General features: G+C 42.0%; 2 protein-coding genes across 2 annotated transcripts; both read right to left on the minus strand.

Moving 5' to 3' along the window:
• Positions 1-1,018: 1,018 nt before the first annotated feature.
• LOC133907323 (uncharacterized) lies at positions 1,019-10,355 on the minus strand. Its single transcript, XM_062349339.1, has 20 exons — positions 10,001-10,355; positions 9,765-9,896; positions 9,135-9,302; positions 8,949-9,032; positions 8,636-8,686; positions 7,873-7,929; positions 7,714-7,796; positions 7,172-7,295; positions 7,038-7,097; positions 5,919-6,161; positions 5,644-5,727; positions 5,426-5,573; positions 5,037-5,164; positions 4,838-4,885; positions 4,138-4,268; positions 3,496-3,578; positions 2,786-2,889; positions 2,391-2,461; positions 1,749-2,044; positions 1,019-1,627 (listed from the first exon to the last, which is right to left on the minus strand). The coding sequence occupies exons 1-20, from the start codon at positions 10,214-10,216 to the stop codon at positions 1,449-1,451; spliced, it is 2,490 nt and encodes an 829-aa protein (XP_062205323.1). The 5' UTR covers positions 10,217-10,355; the 3' UTR covers positions 1,019-1,448.
• An 8,969-nt stretch (positions 10,356-19,324) lies between these two features.
• On the minus strand, positions 19,325-22,597 carry LOC133908020 (uncharacterized). The gene is made up of 4 exons (XM_062350156.1): positions 22,312-22,597; positions 21,643-21,779; positions 19,469-21,111; positions 19,325-19,358 (listed from the first exon to the last, which is right to left on the minus strand). Exons 1-4 carry the CDS (start codon positions 22,595-22,597, stop codon positions 19,325-19,327), a joined length of 2,100 nt encoding a protein of 699 aa, XP_062206140.1.
• Between the last annotated feature and the right edge of the window lie 1,898 nt (positions 22,598-24,495).

A 24,495-nucleotide genomic window follows, 5' to 3' on the forward strand; every position in this document is an offset into this window, starting at 1 on the left:
AGTGGAAGCGACCGGTTATATTTCCCTGCTCTTTTCCGACTCAGCAATGGCCAACGCACGTTTAACGGATTAGAGGCGTCTCGAATTGCTTCGAAGGCGTTGGTTGATGCGGCTCTTCAAAATCCAATCATGCGTGGTGACGCGGTGGGAGGTGGAGGTTACCAGAGGGGAAGACTATGCCAGCAGGCTCTGGATAAGCTCGTTGTGCATTTTCTTTGTTTCAAAGCTCTTTCCCTAAAATAGGGATATGCTGTGCTAAAATTTTAATATAATCTTTACCCCTTCGCTCAAAAAAATTGAACGAAAAATAACCACTTACCAGTACAGAAAATAACACCGGAGAACAATCTGAAAGCCTGAACGGAATTGTGGAGTTCATCGCTGACTCGACCGGACAGGCATGTCAACTAACAAATCCTTAGCCAAGAATAGCGATGTCTTCGCTATCCTAACAAAACAAAAGTAACCATCTAGCATTGACACGGTCTCTAGTAACTTTGACGAATATTTTTTTCAGTAAAATGTTTATAAACCAATTTTAATTGCAATATAGTGACGATCTTTTTCGAAACAAATCCACATATTTCGTCTTGCATGCCTGCCTACACGAAGAATGTCTTTCTTTGCAAATCTGGCATTCCAATCGGTGTTTCCTCCGAATAGAAGGCGACACAGGGTGTTCGTGCTCTTGTTTTAAACAAAATCTGGTAGCCTTCAAACACGACATTATCAGCACGGATAGCGCGGCAGGTCTTTTTTCATTGATGCTGCCGACAGAAGCGGGCACCCGCTACTTACCATGTTACTCATCGAGAATGCACATGACTTGCCACACGGTCACAACATATGTTGCTTATCCAGACAGCGCCAGATTGCTTCAGATTATCTGTAAACTCAGAACATGAGAAACGAAACCCAACGCAGAATTCCCATGATCGGATAGGGAAGTTGCTTGGAACGATCGTCCAACCAACTTTCCTGTCCTTGAACAATGAACACAGATGGATTGTACCAGAAGTTCTACAAATGAGTAAACTTTACTAAAAGTTCTTTTTGTAAATGATTGGACCATATGGTATCAAATTCCACATGCTGCTCAGAAACGTCGTCTCTACAATGTGGCCATTTCCATGCCCCAACTAATGCCAGAGCATTTCAGTTTCGTACAGTGAATGTAATACTCCTAAACTTACAGCTTAATGATAAATTATAGGAAATTGTTTTTACAAGTGATAATCATTAATTGGAAGCTTCTGTGCAGCGGCTTTGAAGCTTTTGTTAATAACTAAAACTACATGCAGGCGATGAATCTACAGTTGCACTTGCATGATCATATGATTAGTGAGAATGCGGATGCAGGCATGCAGCAGATGAAATGCTTTGTATGGAATGAAACAGCATTCACGTACTTATCTGAACCTCTTCCAAAGCTGCGTAGCTCAATTTTTCTATCTGGATACTCTCCGCTTCTGAATCTTAACATCTTTCAGCTTTAGTTTGAGCTTCATCATACCGGCTTGGACTTGCACTTCATTTTTAGACGAATCAAATTTGACTACAGTAGCTTGGTTCTTGAGCTTGGGAACATAAACTAAATCTCCAACTTCTGGGGTCCCATCTTCTTCATCTAAGTACAAAAAGGAAAGGAAAATTTGGCAATTTAACTTGTCTTCAGAATATGTGGAGGTTAATAATAGAGACAATAATGATAATACAAAAATGATAAAGTTCCCATGTAGTGTCTTTACCATTGGCTGCTGCGTCCAAGATGGTATCTGTATTCTGTGTCTTTCCGATGACAGAAGTACTTGCAGGCACTGGATCCTTCACTCTCTCAGATTTGGCATTCTTCGCAGCCTCTTCTTCTTTCGCTCTTTCTGCTATTGCAGATTCCTGGAACTGCTGAAACTTCTTACGAATGATAGAACGGGCCATAACAGCATACTCTGAAACTACTCTTGCCTTTCTTTTTCTCTGAGCAGAAGTGTGGTCTACAATGTTCTTTTGTGCCAGTTCCAAGTTATTATGAAGCTCCTTGGACTGCCTGAGAAAACAACGGACACAAGATATCATTTGACTTGAGAAGTTCATGAAGAAGACACATTAAGATAACCAGTTCTACTTTGAGCTTACACACTATGATCCTTCGAACAAGCAACCAAGACATGAGGAAAGATATGGAAGTAAAAGTTCATTTAGAAGGCAGGAAATATAAAGGCAAAGCAGCGATTAAACATCAAACTCAGTTATACTTATTTTCATCAAAGCAAGTTATAAGTAAAGCATGATAATACAATATCCAAGCAAGGATGTGTGGTATGGGAAAGAGAGCCACAGCATAATCAATGTAGATCTGTAGAGTACACGTATCTAAGTAGAGATATTCTCACATGAGAAGATGTTGTGCCTCCTGAAGATGTTGTTGATATTTTTGTTTGAACCTTTCCATGTCCATTATCAACTGCAAAAGATGGACTTAGGGTACTGAGGATCGTATCGACCCATTTTGGACAATAAGTCAATCATGCAAATTTTGAGTGCAGAAAAGGGCCCAAAAACATATACATGAACCCCAAAGATGAGATAATATATTTCTCAAAGAAACATGCTGCGTTGGCAATTCGAGGGGAAGCATTATGGAGCCTCCTATTCCTCTTAGTCAAGCATTATGGTGAAACATACTGGCAAGTAAGCAACACAAAGTTAACATACCCGACTTGTTAATGCAAATAAAAGACGACCAGAATTTAATCTAAGAAATAAAGGATCATGCAGTCAAACTTACCGCATTTATCTCTGCACCAGCTGTCCCAAGTAAACGCCTTGAGCTGTCTATTATATCCAAGGGCAAACCTAGCCTTTCAGCAATATTGACTGCATTTGAGCGGCCTACATGTGTAACGAGATATGAGCATAAAAGAAATCAAGAATGAAATAAGATCAGATGTTAGTGCAGGCAACAGTTAAAAATACATTATATTCCCCTATATAAATTATGAAGTCATTCAGCTAATTTGGCAGGTCTGAGGACAGAAGGCTGTGTGCATTTGAAATGCAGAGGCTGGAATGAACTTTCCATTATCTAAAAAAAAAGGTCTGAGGACAGACAGTATGTCACAAATATTACAAGCATATGAAGTGTCCCACTAGTTCATCAGAAATTGAAGAATGAAGGTAACTGGTAGACTAATCTGGCATCATCAGAATAGTGTTTCCTAAGGCTTACAATTTTCCATGCTATAGGATCATAAAAGGTGCATAAAACAAGCAGTAGGATTCCATCATCCACGATATAATTGACTTTCACTCAAAACAAAAAACGAAATAATTGACTGGAGGGGCTAGTCACCCGTTTGAAAGAAGGGTTTTCTATGCAGAAAGTCAGATTAAAGATGAAGGCCTTCTAGCATCTACTAAGGGCAGTGACCACTGAGAATGTACATGCAAATCTGAACATGCAGATGATTGAAAAGGGAAGGGAAAACATAAGGCAACCTGGTATCCCCCAAAGTATCTTGAATGTGGGCTTTAGATTTTCTTCATCAAATTCCACGCACGCATTCTCAAATGAATCATTGCTGAAAGCATTTACAATAATGAGCCATGTTTTCCACAGACATCAATACTATGTAGTATTTGTTGGATAGCAACTAGTTTGTATTTACTATTTAGGGCACAAGACATGCCATATCATATATTGCCATATTTTTTAACCATCTTTTAAGTGAAATCTTCCATTAAATCATGCAAAAATATCTGTGTCATTACTCATTACGTAAGTTGGAGAGAAGTATTGTCAGTTTAAAAAATTGCAACTTTTACTAGTATCACTCTCAACAAGAAAAGTGATATTTCAAGAGATAAAACTATGTAAGCCGTATCAACATCAAGGGATATAGGTGCAACCAACATCACCTCACAAACAATAATTTGCACAAGACTTGGTGGGTTTTTACAGTTGTGAAAATCATATTGAATTGGAGGGATTTTTTATATTTTGAAAATGGGAATTATAAGAAAGTCAACAGCAATGTCAATATGTAAAACAAAAGATGAATAAATTTCATTTACGGACAACCTCATTTTACAACTTTACTGTACCATAATACAAGACTTTAAGCTTGGAACGATAGGAACCTGTATTTTAGTGTTTTAAGTTCTCCATGATGAGTTGTTGCTAGAGTCAAAAAGGAGCCAGCTTCAGCAAAAGATTCCAAAAGAGACATTCCCAAAGCAGCTCCTTCGAGTGGGTTTGTCCCAGCACCTACCTAAAACATTTCACCACCAATTTTCGAAGAGTTAAAGTTCAGCAGAAGGCGCTTAGATCATGAGATAGTTCTTCGTCAGCAACATTATTCTAGTCATGACTTGGGCATAAGATGTTACTGAACACCAATGCATTTTGAAGATCTTAGAATACAAGCAATGGTCACATGCAATAGACATATAACGTGTCAACAGCAATTTTTTATAAGTCGGCAGAAGACATTACGTCATGAGTCCTTTGTCACAAACAATGCTCTGGTCATGATGTGACCATGTGGGCATAAGGTATTACATAACATCTATGCATTTTGGGAATCTTATAACACAAACAATTTCCATGTGCGATGGATATTCGTCAGAATTCAGAAATATGCATTCGTTAATCTAAGCTGTCTACAGCATGGATGATAATATTGGGGGGGGGGGGGGGGGCAGTCAGAACAAGAGACAAGAATTGCATGCAAAGCATGTTGAAAAACATAATCAGCGAACAAGTCCATGCTTAAGAACATAGCCACATAGGAATCAAGATGCATCTAGTATTTATCAAGACAGTGAATAAACTACTTACCTCATCCAACAGGACCAAGGACTGAGAAGTTGATTTTGCACGAATGGCCTAATAAAAGAAGGCTCGAATGTCATATTAATAGCTAAGGATTCAGAGAGTTAAAAATGAAGCGTATTTTTTTAATGATAGTTGCATTCAGTAATGCAATCATTTAAATGATTTGGATTCATGACTAATTAAGATAAATACTAAAACATACCCCAATCTGCTTCAGATGCCCAGAAAATGTAGAGAGTGACTGGGTCAATGATTGCTCATCTCCAATGTCAGCATAAACAGCATTGAACCATGGGATTTTTACTGGTTCAGAAGCTAGAATGTATAGACCTGCAGCAGAATGGACAATGTTATGCAAGATATCCCTTTTGTGTGCTCATTGAGAACACATAGAACGTATGTGGAAAGTGCATAATATCATTAGTTTGATAGTTTCCATTGCAAGAAAATTTACCGCTGGTGACTACATCAATCAAACCGAAATTACAAACATTTAGAAAAATCTGCAATTATATAATCTACAGAAGCCTATAAGTAGGTAACGTTCACAATTGTAACAGTGAAACAATATGTGCGCCGTTATTCCATTACCTATCTTGGCCATCAAAGATGCCAGGCCAACCGTCTTCAAGCTGATTGTTTTACCACCTGTATTTGGGCCAGTTATGACCAAGACAGTAGTTTCTTCAGAAATCATAAAATCTACTGGTACTGGATGGTCTTTCTCCAGCTGGGAAACCTACAAACTGGAACATAAATTATCCAATGACACTAACAGCAATCATCATACATACCAAACAAGAACTAACCCTAAGTTTCATCGAATCGAGGTGTGATGCCAATTGATCTTCTTCTGCAATATCTTGTCCATAAATCCTCCTCCTTCGGATCTCCTACAACATGGAAGCAAAATGACAATCGCACAACTACAGATTGACAAACAACAAATGACAATGGAACATGTGCTGTTCTAGACTCGAGTGCATTCAGAAGTAAACAAATGTATCCTCATTTTCAACTAATATACCATTTTTTAGAGGGGGGGGGGGATTAAATAGAATAACGTGGGGCCAGATAAACTCACTGCTGCGGCACTTGCAACATCCCTTTTGGCACAATGGAGATTTTCCTGGTGGTGCTGGAGCAGTAGTGGATGGTATGCATTTGCCATGTACAGTTTCCATGACTTCTTAGGGAGGTGAGCTGAGGAAGTTGTATTGACAGACCCACCTGTAGCACTAGTGACAGTTTCATTCTCACAGTTTGGCAAATACAGGTCAGGAAATGTACCATCATGTGCTATGCTATATTTTGCACGAGCTGTGACCTGCAAAGCAAGTGGTGAACATGTTCAGTCAAAAAAATGAGTAAAGCATGTGACAGAAATGCCATTCCACAACCAAAACCAAATATAAGTAACTAATATATATTTCATATAGTACACAGTCCATGATTTAGACACTTCCAGTTTTCAGTCTGGGTTTTTCCAAGGAAACTATATTCAGCCAGGCCATCGAGACCCAGGTCCAACTAGAGCAGGTCTTAGACTCTTTGGTAGCTTATACGATGAAGTTTGACAGTGTGTAATGTCAACACTATCATTCAGGTGAACTGTGAACTATATGATAGCAAATAATGGCATACAACTTCCAAAAAGGAATGATGCCAATCTGCCCGACACCTTATCATCAATTGAGTACATGCTGGAATTCGGTAAATGCCATATGGTCTCACTTAAAATGCCAACATATATCAATCTAAAATTCTAAATGCTTGGTATGCTGCTGCCTGGCTGTCAATTCTAGCATAGGTCTGGTAAGATATTTTGACAGTACAAAGTAAGAAAGGTAGTCCAGAATTATGAAAACATATCATCAAGTGCCGGTAAACCAATGCACAACTGATCAATGGCAGCACCAACCAGAACTGAAACAACTCAGTAATGTCTTATGGTGCAAATGGTTTCAACGTATCACAATAATACACAATCAATACCATAGAGAAACAAGTACAGAACTGCAGGAAATTATAGCCTGTAAGCATTTAAGTACTGAAAATTAAGCATATAACTTTTTATGTACATATATATATATTCTATGCACAAATTCCTAGACGAAGTTATTGAATACACAAACCATGAAGTATTAATATATTAAGCAATAATTGCTTTCCATAGGAAATACTGAATTAAAAACAACTGCACCTTATCAAGTTTAACTGTTTCCTGCAGCAAACTCTGAATACTATCAAGCTCGAGAAGAATCTGCAAATAAGAGGTAGAAAGCAGACATAAGAGAACAGCATATTACAAAAACCAAATGGACCATCCTCTACAACCTTGTCAGTCAATTTTGATAAGACATCCAGTTCAGCTTTAGCCACTAGTGCTCTTGCTTCCTGCAACTCATCATTCAACGGAACAGCAGCAATTGGTTCTACCATGCTCCCAGCATCTGACCCACTACAGTACATATGGATCTTGATCAAAATACAATATTGAATTACAGAATCAAATTCAATTAGAGACAGGTTTCATTTTACACACTGGTCAGTGGTCACAAATTGTAGTAAATTGTTGGGATTACTTGATCTTCTAACAAAAACTGTCTAGCGTGCAAATATTATTACTGACAAGCAGACAAATTTGTGGTACATGATATAAAAATAAACCCAGTATCTTTTAGGATCCAAACAAATTGAGTGGAACTTAGTAAATCATTCTGTAAACCATTTAAAAATCCAGATCTTAAGGGAATTTGTCAACCATAAAGCAGGAGGATATATATGAGTCTTATATCTTGCTAGAAGAAGCAGAAAAAATGATTGAAGGAAAAAAAACATTATTGAAGAGCATGTATATGTAAAAATGTTTGACACACCTGGAGAGCAGTAGTCCGTCAAAAATCGAAGACTTATCTTCGGTTGTTCTAATGCAGCATCTTCCATTTACAATGCATACTTCCTAGAGAAAAATATATGTTTGTAATTCATTGAAAATGACGCTTCCTTAGCAATAGGTGAGTTACATAAAACAATACCGACAAAGAAGCTTCATTCTCAGCATTGCGCATCAACTTGTCCATAAGCTGGTATAACTGAAAAGTTAACAAGATGCAAAGTTTAGCAATTAATTATCACCAACAAATTTCCATGAAAGAATAGTTTTATCCCCTCAAATAAAATCAATGAACGGCTTTAGATTGTAAAATGTAGCTTTGGCTAGTTTAAAATTGTTAGGGACTCCTATACATGTGACGGAGTCAGGAAATCATCATCCGTGAGCAAGCAAGACATAACAAGTATCCTACCACTACCTCTCTATCCATGCAAATTTATCCCTCTAACTCTCCGTGCTGAGTTATGTTCTCTCTTTCCTTGACTTTTTTATCTTTTGATTCGGTTGGGTCATGTCAAATGTATCAATAACACCTATATAAGTTATCATTACACAACAGCACAGTATAAAAGATGATGTAATTTACAAGTACATAGGAGGGAAGCTATGGTGAAGATATAGACACTGAGCTTAGAGAACTTATATAGTCCAGTAATAAATAAATAAAATTAAGCATAAGGTGTTGCTGTAGAAACACAATTGTTCCAGTCAAATGAGTAAAAGGCAACAATTACATTGGTGCAGTGTCACTGAGGCACCATGGTTTGATCACTTAAGTACTAAGTAAAAAAAAAGACCAGGAAGGATAATTTATACTGCAGGCAGCACACCCATAGAGCTGACGAATAAGCCAGGCATTAATAAAATAATTTTGAAAAAAAGAAAAGGTCTCCAGAACCACCTACCTTGTTCTCTAGGAGCTGAACTTGTTCTCGATACCGTCTTAGTTCAGGACTCTGGAAAAGAAATTTCTTCGAGTTAAACAAGCATATTCCAGAGGAGCATAATCACCATGGTCTTAAAAATGTGAAAGAAAAAAAAAACAGTTAGGAAAAGCAATAAAAAAACATATGAACAGCAAAAGATGATAGAAAAGGGGTATGAATTACAGGGAACCAACATGATAAAAAACTTTAAACATGGATGACTGCCACTGAAATGCTAATCACATCAACTAGAAGGAAAACAGAAGTAAAAAAAAGGATGCAAGAACCAAACTGCAGTATCTTTTACAGAGCCGTCATCATCAATGATATCTTGTATGGACTTCACTAGTGCCTTGTTAATGACAGCATCTAAAATCTGCAGGTCAGAAGAAGAATATTCAGCATATTGCGCTGCCATTAATGATTGTATGATTGTGAAAAAAAGGGTGCAAGATAGCAAAAACTGAGAGGTGCTTACTGTTTCAGTAAGAGGCATTAGTCGACTATGTGAGTTTTCATCCTGCTTCATGGTAGCTTTAATACTTATTTGCAAGGATTCAACAAACAGCATCAAGCTAGCAACTGCCATTGCTTCCAGACCTTTTATCACGGCACCTCCAGAGACACAATGTATTGCTGACTCTATCTTTAGTTAAAACAGAAAACATATGACTCAATAGCGTGTTCACACACTTCTGTAAGAGGATATTTGACATCTAAGTAGGTAAAGCAAAATGAGGTGCGAAGAACAATGCTGTACAAACATCATCAGAAACAATTAAGATCGAGATTGACAAACTGATTCAGAAACATGTGCACTTCAGTCATTATTTTTCATGGATGATTCGGTACTGTTTTTCAACATTTACATCATGTAGGCGCACTATTTTGATTTCTTGAAAGAAAAAAAAATATAGAAAATATAGAATGAACTTACACATAAGGCAATAGAAGTTAACTAGTACCAGTCACAGGGACATGACACATTGGTTGGCTCCATCCTAAGTTACTTCTACTGATTACTAGTAGCTATATATAGTTGTATAATGGCAAATTCGTACGGACATATTGCGAAATGGAAAACATTCCCAGTGTCCAGAGTCCTCACCACGACGGTATCCAACCCCGAGAAATCCATCGCTCCACCGGCGTTGTCAAGCAGCCACACCGCCGCCTCGGTCTCCTGGAGCAGCCTCCGGCTCTGCTCATAGCTCACGTCCTCCACCCCCAAAAGCTGCTTCTGTACTCACCCACACACCGACAAAAACAAACCACACTCGGCGTCAGAGGCGAGCCCCGACGGGGCAACGAGACATGACACCCCAGGGGATCGGAGCGCGATACCTTGGTGGCGTCGCGGCCGTGAGAGGTGCCTGCGAAGGAGGCGACGGCGTCGCAGACCTTGCCCCACTCGAGGAGGCGGAGGCTGCGGGCGGAGGGCGATGACGCCGCGGCGAGGGCGCGGACGCGGAGGAGGCGGCGCGTGCGGAGGTGGTGAACGGTGGAGGCGAGTGGGGAGAGGAGAGGGGGGTTGAGGACGGTGGCGCAGAGGCGAAGCATCAGGAGCCAGGAGGAGGAGGAGGAGACCGCGAGTGGCGGTGGTGTGATTTGGGGAGGACGCGGAGCGGGAGGAGGGAGGTGCCCGCCGTTTTTGGATAGAGCTCGGCGCCTGGGCGGATGAGTAAAACGTTTCCGCCTTCGGAGTTGTGTTTTTACGCCTCTGGGCTTGGTTTACGTATATAGTTTTACCTTTTGTTTTTGAAAAAAAACAATGGCAAAAGAGTTCTATATCATACCGATAATGAAGACAATACAACACCAAAACCATAAAAGGAGAATGCATCATGAACACTGATAACATCGCAGGGGAGCGCATGGTGCTTCATCCAAGTCACATTCAAAACAATTGTTGCTCTGCACTAGTCATTGTTTTCCAAGAACATAGGGCAAGCTTGGAACCTTTGCTAGCCTCGCCTTGCTTGGAGAGGATAGCCTTGTTGGGCAAAGGAAGGCAATATTATGTTTGTAAGTTTGGTTCCTTCGCCTCCTTTTTCTTCTCTCGAGTAGCAGACTTTGGCGGCGGGGAGCTCGATCCCAGCAGCAGCACGAGACCCACGACGAGAAGCTCAATTGATGGTAGCAAGAATTCGACTTCGACGACTCGCAACGGCACCTAGCCAAATCAACGACGCCCTCCCAGCCAAATCGATGGATTCACAGCAGCGAGAGCTCGATCTTGACAATTTGTGGCAGCAAGAGCTGAATCATCCATAGCATCAATCGATTCACGGTAGCAAGATCTTGATTCGGGCGGGGAGGCTTGATCTTGGCAGCAAGAACTCGATTTTGACGAGGTGTAACTCAATTTGCACCATGAGTCGATTGGTCAGCGCGAGTAGGGAGTCAATTCGGTAGGGGAGCTCGCTCTGGTGGGGCGTCAATTCGGTGAGAGAGCTTGTCTCATAGGGGAACCACGAGAGCAAGCGAACCTTGCCAGTGCGGAGAGCCGATTTGGCTTGCTCATGCTGGCGTGCCCCGGCGTGGTCAAGGAAATCCTTGCCAAGTGGAGCAAGGTTGCCGGGCGAAGCAAAATTTTGGCTACCCTACCCAACGTATATCCTTGCCGAGCGAGGTGAGGTGAGGTTTGTGGGATGGTTAACAAGAACAATTTGAAGCATGGTTACAAATGTGTTTCATGAACCGACAGCTGATAATTGAAGCGAGTGAATGGTTGGTTCACCGCCAATGATCGATCCTACAAACAAGCTAAAAATGCCTAAATCAAACAAAGGTAGAGAGGGATGCAAATCTTTGAGGCCCAGTGCCACGTGGCCAGTGATTTTGTTGCATGTTGTGGTCTCGTGTGGAGGATGATAGAAGTTTGAGTGGAAGCGGGAGGAAGAAGATGTGACAAGGATTACACTCGTTAATATTTGGGTTCAACGCTTGAAGAGCTTTCGCAATATTATTTACACAGTTGCTAACCAATACTCAGGGCTCATTTGGATGGCCCAATCCTCGCGGGGATCCTAGTCCATTCCACGGGAGCAATTTGTCACGTAGATTGTCTCACCCATGAAACCCCAATGACCATTTAGGTGTTAGACGGGCCAAAAATCTAGCGACCAATTCCACCCTGAAACCCATGGAATAATGGGGAAGTAAAAAAATGCCTCCTGACTCGTGGTAGGAGAACCCCGTCATTGTCACCCTTGCTTGCTCCACTCTCGCGACACCTCGCCACCGTCGCCGTCATCTTCTTCTCAATGTGTGGCCTCATCGCGGGTATCTCCTCCATGGCCATGCACGACATAACAACCGGAAGCACCTCCACACGTGAATGCCTCTATCTGCACATGCCTTGCCGCCAGCCATATCTCTTCTTCCAGCCTTCCATCCTATCCATATAATGCATCTCCTCCCTAGGCATCCTTGCCGCTAGCTTCATCTTCAATTGCAACATCCAATTTGGTGTGGTCGTGCGCTTCACCAAGGTGAAATTTTGATTCAATGTGATGCTACAGATGGTGAAGAAGAGATGGAGATGACACGTACATTCGATTCAGGTTTGCAAGTTAGAAGCTGGCTGCCAGATGCATTTTTTGTGAAAAAATTCACGATTTTATTATTGGATTTGGTGATTTTTCTAGTTTTCAATGGCTGGGGATTTCATCCTCTTGTGCCCCCTTCCAATTCCCAAATGCAAAACTTTGTTTTCCAGGGTTTTGCTGGGGATTCATGACGGCCATCTCAAATCCTCGCCGGGGGATAAACTCTTGTGGATTTTTTGCTTGAGCACCCAAACAAGCCCTCAAGCTAACAATTTTGTTGATTTCAGACAAATCCTAGGCTGTTGGGTGTGCTTTGCAATTCGAACTTGATTTTGTGACTTTTTGCTTTGCGCATGTTTTTTTTTACAGGATTCATTGTTTTTCTTCCTTGTGGGTTTTTGCTTTGTGGGAATAATTCGTGTGTTGTTTTTTACCCATAATTTACTGCTTTGGTTCTTCACGGACCTGAATCATATACAATCTCATATATTCAAAAAGTTACACATCATGTATGCTTAACTTATAGTTAATTTTATATCATAGTTTTTTGTTTTATTTATTAAATGAAGATTTTTTAATTTGAAAAAGAAAGTGAAATTTCAAGGAGAAACTAGGGCATGTTTGGCTGATAGCCACATGTTGGCACACTTTGCCATGTCTAAAGTTAGGCAAGTATGACTGAGTTAAGCGCGTGTATGGTTTGCAGTCACAACTGTAACAAGTATGGCCATGAACTAAACAAGCCCTAAACAACTGAGCAAGTGGACCTCAGTCGGCTTTAATGACCCATCAGTCAACCAATGCCACGCTTGGGCTAGCATTGGGTTAGTAAGGCCATTGAAAATCGCTAGGAGAAGCCCCTGCTTGCTCAGTAGAGCGCAGTTGCCAGCATGTAATTTTTTTGGCAAAATTTGTTGTGGGACACTGAACATTCGTTGCCTTTGATATTTCACACCCGACTTTCATGAATTAACCGATGGACACTGTAAAATTATGGTTCTTTGCCACATTACACCGCAACCATTAAAATATTATATCCTATTATTTCGGTGAGATAAATTACTGTAAATGACGATGGATGCCCTTGGCTCATCGCTTCGCACCTGTTTCTCAATCCAGTTGGACTGAACCATTCTCGTATCGATCCCAATACACAGCTCCCGCTTGTTCCGTCTCGATCCCCATCATGAGAGCCACCCCGCCTTCGACTCCGCCTCCTGTCTCGTTCCCCATCGCCATCCCTCCGCCCTGCTAGAGAGCCGCCACCGTCGCTGCCTGAGAGCAGCCACCGTCCTACACGTGAGCCACCGTCGCCCCCTCCCATCTCGTTCCCCATCAGCATCCCTCCACCTTCACCCTGCCTGAGAGCCACCACCGCCCCCCGCTTGAGAGCCATCGCCGCCCTGCGCGTGAGCCACCGTCGCCTTGCCCCCTCTTGTCTCATTCCCCATCGTCTTCCCTTCGCCTCCGACCTACCTGAGAGCCACTGCCGTTATGTTCTTGAGCCGTCGTCGCCCTGCCCCCTCTCGTCTTGTTCCCTATCGCCATCCCTCTACCTTCACCTTGCCTAAGAGTCGTTGTCGCCCCATGCCTGAGAGCCACTGCCACCCTGCGCGTGAGCCACCATCGCCCTTCACAAAACGCGTTGTCGTCCGCCCTAGAGGCTACAACTCGCTCGCCCGCCCGCCGCCCTGTGGTAGGATTGCGGCTAGAGGACAACATTGCCTCCCTTGCTGCCCCTCCCTCTCTGTGGCCCTGCCTGCTCGAGGAAGCATGGAAGCTCTGAAAGTCTTGTGCTTGGAAGCTCCGGAAGCGCTATGCTTGGAAGCTCCGGCACTCCTGTCCATGGAAGCACCCTCAAAGCCCATGAATTGGTCATGGGTGCCTCAAGAGTATGCATTTATGTGCTGTCAAATTGTCATGGGTTGCACAAATTAGGTTACTTTTGCTCTAACTTCTCTGATTATAAGCGATTGATTGTTGATTTCCTTCCTGTTATTTAGGATGGACCCTATGACAGCATGTAGAGTTGTTGTGTCCGTAGGACCTTATGTTGAGATGTGTGATGATGCAACCAAGAATATCATGTTACCAACAAATTTTTGATAGTCATGGATAGAGGTATTGCTAATATGAATAATTCGTTGGTTGCTCTGGTGGCTGAGCTGAAGCATGGGATGGACCAGTGCATGTCTTTGACATTTTGGGATAGGAAAACATCTTCTTTTGCTGAGATAACCTCTGACTTAGGGCTTATAGATGCTATTGATCTGTACTGGGATATTAGGAGGCTTCCTTTGTGTGTAACCGTGTCTGAGGTAGCCATCCCTCCACCTGATGCTGAGGTGCCTAACTTGCAACAGGGTGGCTTGTCAAGTGAATAGGATGAAGAAGGTGCATGGGTAGATGATTGGGATGAGTATGTCGGATTAAATGATGAGGGTCCATACAGTTCACTTGTTTCCAGATGTGGAGTCTGATTTGGATTCAGATTATGAACCTTCCGATGAGGATGCTAGTGATGATAGAGCTGAATGTGAAACACCAGTGAATGTCACTGATTTGGAATATCCAACCATAACTATTGGTGTTAGATTTGAGGATGGTCAGTGCTTTAAGAGGGCAATTAGGCAACATGCAATATTGAAAGAGTTGGAAATTGTAGCTACATACTCTAATTCCATGAGGTATAGAGGGCGTTGTAAAGCTAAGAAATGCAAGTGGGGGATACATGCTTCATAATTGTAAGATGGCCGAACTTGGCAGGTATAATATAGTCTCGTCTCCTTTTCATATGTTATGGTTATTATTTAATTGCATCTGATGCCTATCTATTATTTGTGTAGATCAAGAAGCTTCAGTCCAAGCATAATTGTGCAAGCACATCCAAAGTTGATATTAATTGCATGGCAACTAATGCATGGGTGAGGGACATAACAATTGATTTGTTGCAAGAACCTACTTTAGGAGGAGCAGCTTTGAGAGAGATATTGGAAAAGAAGTATTCAATCAAGATATCATATAATGTTGTCTAGGATGGAAGACAAATGACCCTGGAAGAGATAATGGGAAAATGGAATGACAGTTTTGAGGATACTTTCAACATCAACAAATGCTGGCAAGGGAATTGACATTGCAGTTACACAAGTGTTCTCAAATGGGGTTGAACATAGAGAGTGCACGCGTCATCTAGTAAAGAACTTTCAGAAGAGGTATCGTAGTGATGTGTTCTAGAAACACTTGTGGCTAGCTTGCAAAGCATACAATACATTGAAGTATGACTACCACTACAACATTATGAAGACCACCTGCCCTGCTGCCATCAAATGGATAGAGGACAACCACATGCATTTGTGGAACAGATGTAAGTTCTCGTATGCAAGCAAATGTGACTATGTCACAAATAATATTGCCGAGACATTTAACAGATGGATTAGGCATGAAAAGTCCCTTCCAGTCATCCTTTTTATGGATAGGATTAGATAGTTACTCATGGAGAAACATGAACTCAGGAGGAGGTTAGCCAACAAGATGAAGGGCGAGATTCTCCCACACATCATAAGGGATCTCCATGCTAAGAGCAGGAACTTGGTATTTGTCATACACAAAGGATATAACCATACCGTAGAGATTGAAGGTACCAGTTGATCTACTAAAGAGAGAGTGCAGTTGTCAAGAGTGGCATATTACTGGGTTGCCATGCAGACATGCTCTTTGCTACATTAGCTCAACGCGTAACCACAAGATAGAAGACTTTGTGGATGATTACTACTCTGTTGATAGGTTCAAGAAAGCCTATGAGGGATGTGTGATGCCAATGACAGATAGAAGGCAGTGGCCTAAGGTGGATTTAGGCTTCAAGCTTTGCCCCCCTATTTTGAAGAGGGCTGCTGGTAGGCCACGAGAAAGAAGGATTAGGGGAGTAGAAGAAGGTGGGAAGATAATACATTAAATGAGGTGCAAGAGGTGCCATCAGTTTGATCATATGATGAAAACTTGCAATGAACCTATTTATGACTCCGATGTGCCCCCTCCAGCACCGCCTAAGCCAAAGAGAATCATGTCCAAGAAAGCAAAGCTATCTGTAGGGACTACTTCTACTGAACAACCACAAATTGAATTATCCTCTCCTGCAAGGCCATTAATTGTCCAACAGTCCAGCAGGAAACACTAGGAGGTAAGCCATGCTCCATAATTTATCTCAATTTTAGTTTTTTGGTACATGAAATTAATTTCTTCTTTTTTCATTTCTTCAGTCGTAAGAGGCAAATGGAAGTTGAAGATAGTGCTTCTTCTCGCAGCCCAGCAGAAAACACTAGGAGGTAAGCCATGCTCCATAGTTATTCTCAAGTTCAGTTTTGTGGCTCAATGAATAAGTATGTTCTCTGTTACATTTCTTCAGTCATCGGAGGCAACTGAAAGATGGAGGCAATGCTTCTTCAGTTAGGCAATTGGAGTTTGGAGGCAATGCTACTTCTCCACCTAATGCCAAAGGGAAAGCACAAAAGCTGAAGCCACTGAAGAGAAAGACAACTTCTGATTGACACAAGATATATGTGTTGTTCTGATCATATTTTGTTCACGCTATTAGTCTGTGTATGCGGTGATATTTGTGCCAAGCTTGCAAGGCTAATATGTGATGTTAATTTCTGCCAGACTAGTAAGGCTTAGATGTGATGCTTATTTGTGATGTTTATGCTAGGCTTAGGCTCGATCAATATTTTATGACGTTTCTCCTTGCATATATGTATGGAAATTAAGGCAGCTATCAGTAACAGACTATATACATGCAAATTTATCATTCTCCATATTCAATACTGCCTGTTACATCAGCTTTTTTATGGAAATAAATCAGTTACAATGCCAAGCTAAAAATGGATACGCCACTTTCAAGAGTGGAAAATGGTCCCGTCAAGCTAAAAATGCTGCTACAAGTCGGAAGGGCAAAATGATCCTTTCAGAGCACTCTCTTACCTGAAATCATATTATGATATAATATTTTAATGGTTGCGATGTCATGCTACAAAGAACCACAATTTTGTAATTTTTATTGACTAATTCATAAAAGTTAGGCATGAAATAGCAAAAGCCACGAATGTTTAATGTCCTATAGCAAATTTTGCCTAATTTTTTTGCCGTCTGTAAAGTTGTAAGTCTAAGCTCAAACACAAGAGCAATGGCTAAGTGTGGTCCCAACTAGGTCACGATAATGCCCACGAACCGAATTAGAATGAGCCAAACTAGGTTGTAATAAATTCTCGCGATCCAAATTTGAATGGACCAAAATGGGTCATGCTCGGCCGGTTAACATGGATTTTTTATTTTTTAAATAAAAATACAATATATATGCTCATTTTAAAAAATTGTAAATCTTGACTCATGTCATCCATTTTGAGTTTTTTTAAGCGAGATGATAGCATTATCTATACCATAGAATTTTTTTATGACTATTTAGCTAGTGTTTTGAATTTTGAGAGCATTGAAACATAATATTCTTTTAATTTTTAAACTTGTCACATGTTGGGAGGCGATAAATTTACAATTTTTTAAAATGACCACATATATTTACAATTTTATATTTAAAAAATATTAAAAAAAGTTCGGTTAACGTGCCTCACCCTGAATCAAACCTATCAAATAGCAGTGATTGATTGTTCTTGTTGTCATCCTCGTTCTGCCCCCAACTGTCACAGCTCACCGACTGGCGAGATCAAGGCATGGCTATGCCTTAGCCGACGAAACGTCTCCGCCACCGCTCGCTACTGGATCTGGCCGACGACCTCATCCCCGAGGTTCTCCTTCGCCTTCCACCGTACAAGCCCAAGCGCCTCGTCCGCTGCTCGGCCATTGGCAAATCCTGACGACGCCTCCTCACCGACCCCGCCTTCCTTCGTCGCTACCGCGCGTTCCACGGGATGCCACCCATGTTGGGCTTCCTCTTCAACGTGAAACTCCCCCGCAATCACTTCGTTGCGTGTTTCGTCCACACCACCTCCTTCCGTCCTCGTACCCTCGACCACAACGACTAGTACGTGCGTGACTCACGCCACGGTTGCATCCTCTTCCACAAACCCCAGCCAGAGCCGTCTCTAGGAATTTGAGGCTCCGATGCTAAATGCAAAATAGGACCTAAAATTGGAAAATTCATATAACAAAATATACTTTTACTTAATTATATAACGTTAATACATATTATTTCTAACAATACTTAGTAATATATCAAATATTAATGCTAAAAGAGTAAATATAGTACTCAAGTAATAAACTGATCTCATGTTCTACTGAAAGCATCATCTTTTTAGTATTTCTTGAAATAAAATCTTCAATTATATCTTCATACTTAATCTTCTCTAAAACATCATTTTCAAATGTTATTGTCGTCAATCTTAAGTCTTTCTTGTGTCATAGTAGAATATAAGTAGGATTTCAATAACTTGAGTTTAGAAAAACTCTTTTCCGCATAAACAACAGTCACAGAAATGGTTAACAAAATTCTGCATGCAATAATGATTTTGCTGGACTTCTTTTTTCTCTGATGAAGTAAATATTTAAGTAAGTTAATTAGGATTTAAAGACCCCAATTATTTAAGCTCTGTGCGAGTATCCACTCTGCCCCTGCTAGTCGACGGCCCCGACCCCAGCTACGTGGAGAGTGACCCTGACTTCATCGTCTGGAACCCCATCACGAACGATCGGTGGGGGCTGCCCATGCCGCCGGTGCCGTTCACGTACTGGGACGTGGCGGTGCTCTGCGCTGTGCGCGGCGGCTGCGACCACCTCGACTGCCACGGCGAGCCCTTCTTCGTGGCATTGGTGGGCACAAACAACGATGGGCTGACGTTCGCTTGCGTCTACTCGTCGGAGGCCGCCGCCTGGAGCGACGCGACCTACGCTGAGCACCCCGATGACCTCGCTGACATGGACATGAACCCCAGCGCGCTTGTGGGGAACACGCAGTGATGGGCTCAGGATTTTCAATTTGGGTGTACGTACCAGCACCGTAGCCGACGTCGTGCCTCGCCTTTTCAATTTTCAACATTTCTCATATATAATTTGAAAACAAATCCACCTAAATTGAGAAGTAACCAACCATATGCCATAGCAGCAAGTAGATTACTCAGAGTAGGAAGTCACAAGCTGCACATGTCACCCTGCATCAAGAACAATTCAGTAAGATTAGCGAATAATTTACCAAGTTTAGTGTAAGCACAAAATGAGAATTGCCCTTGCATTGCCACATCACCTTAGAATTCGAAATTACAATTCAACTTTACGGTTCCTCGTCTTTTGAAACGCAGCTATGATGATATCATCCTCAACTTGCAAAAAGAAGTCCCGCTCAATAAAAGTGACCAAACAATCATTCATGTATTGACTCCCTATTTTATTCCTTAGCTTATTCTTCACATAAGTCATTGAAGAAAACACTCTCTCAACACTAGCTGTCGCTACAGGAAGAATTAGCACCAATTTGAGAAGCTTGTAAACAACTTCAAAAGTGCCGTTCTTCTTTGTTTCAATAAGATTAATAGAAAGATCGGCAAAAGTTTTCACATCTTTAAACCTCTCATCCCTTCGCACATCTGCGATATAATTTCTTAATTGATTGGGAAGTTTCAACATTTCATCCTTTGTGAAATCCGTAGGATAAAATTGAGCAAGCTTAACCAAATTCTCCTTATCAAATGCAGCAAATGAATCAATAGGATTGAATGATGCCATGCAAATAAGTAATTCTGTGTTCACCTCATCAAACCGGTCATTAAGCTCTCGAAGTTGCCTATCAATGACACCCAAAAACATATCAACATGAAAGCGGTGTTTATTTGTAGCTTTACCATAGAACCTTGCAGATCTTCCAACCGGCTTGTAGTGACCATCCATATCAGCAATTTTGATCTTATGCTTCACACAAAAAGAAATGACACCTTGAAGGAAAGTATCCCATCCACCATCTTCCCGCAATAACTGCAATTGTTCCTTTGTGGTATAAACAAGAGAAATAGCATCAACAATATCTTGTTCCCTCTTTTGCAAAGCATTGCCTAAGTCATCTGTGTACCCAAATATTTCTTCCATCAAATGTAACATGAAAACGAACTCGAATGACTCAAATGATGTCAACATAGTTTGAGCCGATATAGCCTCTGTCCTATTATAGTCTTCCCCAATCTTGATAAGAGTTTTTCGAATTGGTTGGTACAAAGCAATAATATGCAATATAGTTTTATAGTGAGATCCCCACCTTGTATCACCTGGCCTTCCCAAACCCATCTCTTGATTCAAACCCTGACCGCTTTCAAGTTCACCCAATTCCAATGATTCAATGATAGACTCAGCTTGAGCCACTCGAAGCATTTTTATCTTCTTACAAGAATTACCAAGAACATTTAATAAATATGAGAGTTGTTGAAAAAACCATTGACAATCACCACTCTCCTTAGCAACAACAACAAGAGTTAATTGAAGTTGATGAGCAAAGCAGTGAACATAATAAGCAGAAGGAGACTCATCCATTATAAGTTTCTTCAAACCATTAATGTGACCCTTCATGTTACTAGCTCCATCGTATCCTTGCCCACGGACCATAGAAAAGCTCAACTGATGATCCATAAGCAAATTTCCAATTGCAGTTTTTAGTGTTGAAGATGTAGTGTCTTCAACATTGACAACACCAAGAAATCTCTCAACTGGCTTTCCCTTTTTATCAACATAACGCAAGCAAAGAGCCAATTGTTCATTTAGGGACACATCACTAGATTCATCAGCAAGTATAAAAAAATGTTCATTACCAAGATCCTCCATAATAAGCTTAGTAGTTTCCTTGGCATAAGAGCTTATAAGATCCTTTTGTATCTTGTGGTCTATCATTTTACTTTTTTTCGGAGCATTCTTTAGAACCACCTTGTTAACTTTTTGAAAATTATTTGCTAGAAAATTTAAAAGCTCAAGGAAATTTCCTTTATTTTTAGAATCTTCATTTTCATCATGCCCACGAAAAGCCAACCCTTGTCTCAAGAGAAACCTTATGCACCTAAGTGACCATGTCAAGCGGGCTATGTAAAGAACCTTGTACTGTTTGGTTGTTGAAGCAAATGACTGTTCAATTGATGTTTTAGGTTTCACAAAGAAATCATATTTCTCTTGAGCTTGATTGTGGGCACTATTAATATCACCAACATGTTTCCTAAACACCTCTTTATGGTTCCAATTTTTAAATCCCTCATTCACAAAAGCATCTCCACCAGCACGACTATTATCCTTGAACAAATAACAAACAAAGCAAAAGGCAGCCTCTCTATCCACACTATACTCAATCCAATTATAAGTATCAAACCAAGCAGGCACAAATCTACGCATACCTCCAATCATTCTTCTTTCAAAATTATGGTCCCGTGGTTGACAAGAGCCCAATGCAATGAATCCTCTTCTCACCCTATCTTGATCATTGATATCATAATCTGCAATTGGAATCCTCTTCCCAGGATCACGCGGAAGCAAGTCAACATCATAAATTCCATCATCATTGTCATCCACTTGAGCCGTTTCGTTCGCTTCAGCCTCTTCATGAACTGCATCATCATTGTCAGGAATAGGCAATTGAATGGAACTGGGAGATTCAATTGATGTCTTTTTTGACTTTGCAGTTTTACTCCACATGGTTCTCAAATCAATAGTCTTTCTCTTGATAAGCTTCATAGTCGGCTCTAGAGAGAAAAAACAATGAGCATATCAATATGTGAGCATGTTGTACAGCTAATGTTAAGCTAAACAAATAAAAAAAACAGTATAACAAACAACCTAAATGCTCCTGCACATAGACAATTTTGATTTTTGAGTCACATGTTCAGAACAATTTTCAATTTGTTCATTCACTCAATCACATGTTCATACTTCTTCAATTTGGAAATTGAAATCATGTTCACTTGTTTAGTTCAGCAGAGAGCAAACCAACACATGTTCAGTCCACTCCAGACATTCACTTTTTAGTTCAGTTCAAAGTTTCAAACCAGCACGGCAGCACATCTGCACACAGAACACAGCTCTACACTTCTTGATTTCTACAGCCTCTACTTCTTTCTTCTCAAAAAAATGTGTACATACTCTGACTTGCCGCCGCTGCTGTCTGCCTCGTGCCCGCGCATGCGCCTGCACTGGCAACGCGCCCCGGCACCGCCTCGGCCAGGCTCGCGCCAGCACCTGCACCCGCGCTGCTCCCCGGCACCGCCTCGGCCAAGCCAGTGCCGGCGCCTGCACCCGCGCCGCGCCCCGGCGCCGTCTCGGCTAGGCTCGCGCCAGCCCTTGCACCTGCGTCGCGCCCCAGTGCCACCACCTCGGCCAGGCTCGCGCCAGCGCCGGCGCCTGCACCCGTGCCGCGCCCCGGCGCCATCTCGCCCTGGCTCGCACTGGCCCCTGCACCCCGCGTCGCGCCTCGGTGCCACCTCGGCCATGCTCGCGCCAGCGCCGGCGCCTGCACCCGCGCCGCGCCCCGGCGCCGTCTCGCCCTGGCTTGCCCTCCCGCGAGCGCCGCCGCCGCTGCCCTCCATTTTCGGATCTGCAAGCGAGTGCTGAGTGGCCGTCTGGGCGTCTGGCCGAGCCAAGTGACTGGGGCATGGACGCTGGACCTGGAGGCTGGAGTCCTGGACGGTGTACCGCGTGGCAGTCGCGTGTGCGTGGTGACTGGTGGTCCTGGACTGGTTTGCGTGGGAACGGGCGAACGGCCGAACGGGCTGCGTGCTGCGTGGGCTTGGGCTGAGTTGCGGACGGAGGAAGACTTGCGAGCTCAGGACTGTGCGAGCTGCTTTTGTTGGACTGAATAGAAATACATTTGTACACCCAGAAAATACTACATATAAAAACAATTGCTTAAAAATTTGGGTGTACATCTGTACACCCATGACCCAACGTGGGCCCGCCCCAGGGCGGAGCCAAGATTGAACCATAGGGCTGAGAAGAGATAAATTTGAATCAGTTCTATAAGTTATTGAATTAATCATAATAAAAAATTATAATTTTCTCTTAATATTGATTAATCTATTTTATTTTGAAGAATAAAATACAAATGTTACGATAAATCTATGTAAAACATCTTTTTTCTTATTCACACACAAATTTGCCTACGATAGCAAATGTATGACATTTTCATATAATGGATGATGATACATATCCATTTAACATCATGATATTATCTTTGCTAGTTCGGTATGGTTCTATCATAGAAGTTACTAAAAAAATCTTTATAACTGAAAATAACTTGAGCTAAGGTTAATAAAGAATAGAGTAATAGAATATGAATCATGATCATTAAGGACAAACACTTTAGACTTGGTATAGTTTGGTAAGAAAAAAAATATTTTGTTACATGTGTTCACAATAACTATGGACAGTAAATTATACTTGGCGATATATAATACCTAAAATGTGTTAAAAAAAGACATGATATTTGAAACGTAGATAATAGATAAAATGTATGAAGCACATTATATACATGCGTATTGTGGAAACAAAAGAATTGATCTTGATGGAGTAAAGTACTTGCTTTACTGGGGCCACCCCTTGTCTCCGCCCCTGGCTCTTGCTTTGACCTTACAGGCGGCAAAAAATTACATGCAGGCGATTGCACTATACTGAACAGAGGCTACCGTTTTACGAAACCTAAACCTGAACCTGAAACTCTCAGGCTACTGAGTACTGAACAAGATAATTGCACTTGCACTCTACTGGACAAGACAATTTCTGTACTAAACCTGAACCTGAAACTCCACTGAACAAGACGACTGTTTACACACTCCAAGCAACTGCACTCTACTCTCTACTGAACTCTCAGGCTCAACTGCAAGAAAAGGCGTTGATGTGCACTTCGCTGTGATGCGGCGTCGAAGGCGCCGGATGCGCGCGTCCCCGGCGTCGGATTGGTGCTGGCGGCCTCAGCGCCGACGCGTCGACGCGTGGGCTGTGGCTGCCCCGGCGTCGAGCTCCGGCGAACCGTGCAAGGGCTCGGGTGGCGCCCTAGACTGGCTCGAGGCTCCGACGCTCTGTGCACCATGACAAGCTCGTTGCCGATGTTGAGGTGCCCTATCACGGCGAAGCGCATAGCACTCCATCCAGGTCGCCTTGGAGTGTGATTGCTGCGCTAGCTGTTCATTCCTGTCCAAGAATACAATGGAGGCGAGTCGGGCTCACGAGATGGTGACCAGGGACAGTTGACGCAAGGTTAGATCGCATCGTGCTCCACGAGCTCAAGCACCTGTCTCACTACTAGCTAAATAAATAAGTCAAGACGGGCAA

This window comes from Phragmites australis, chromosome 24 (genome assembly GCF_958298935.1).
Source record: "Phragmites australis chromosome 24, lpPhrAust1.1, whole genome shotgun sequence".
NCBI lineage: Eukaryota > Viridiplantae > Streptophyta > Magnoliopsida > Poales > Poaceae > Phragmites > Phragmites australis.

Excerpts from the sequence above, each read along its gene's own strand:
- LOC133907323 (XM_062349339.1), bottom strand. The coding sequence starts at position 10,216 with ATGCTTCGCCTCTGCGCCACCGTCCTCAACCCCCCTCTCCTCTCCCCA. Across the intron at positions 9,303-9,764 it reads CGGGGTTGGATACCGTCGTG|ATAGAGTCAGCAATACATTG; the intron begins GTGAGGACTCTG and ends TTTTAACTAAAG. Across the intron at positions 2,462-2,785 it reads CTGGTGCAGAGATAAATGCG|TTGATAATGGACATGGAAAG; the intron begins GTAAGTTTGACT and ends CATCTTTTGCAG.
- LOC133908020 (XM_062350156.1), bottom strand. The coding sequence starts at position 22,597 with ATGGCGCCGGGGCGCGGCACGGGTGCAGGCGCCGGCGCTGGCGCGAGC. Across the intron at positions 21,780-22,311 it reads AGCAGCGGCGGCAAGTCAGA|TTCATGAAGAGGCTGAAGCG; the intron begins GTATGTACACAT and ends ATGATGATGCAG. Across the intron at positions 21,112-21,642 it reads ATATCAATGATCAAGATAGG|GTGGTTCTAAAGAATGCTCC; the intron begins GTGAGAAGAGGA and ends AAAGTTAACAAG.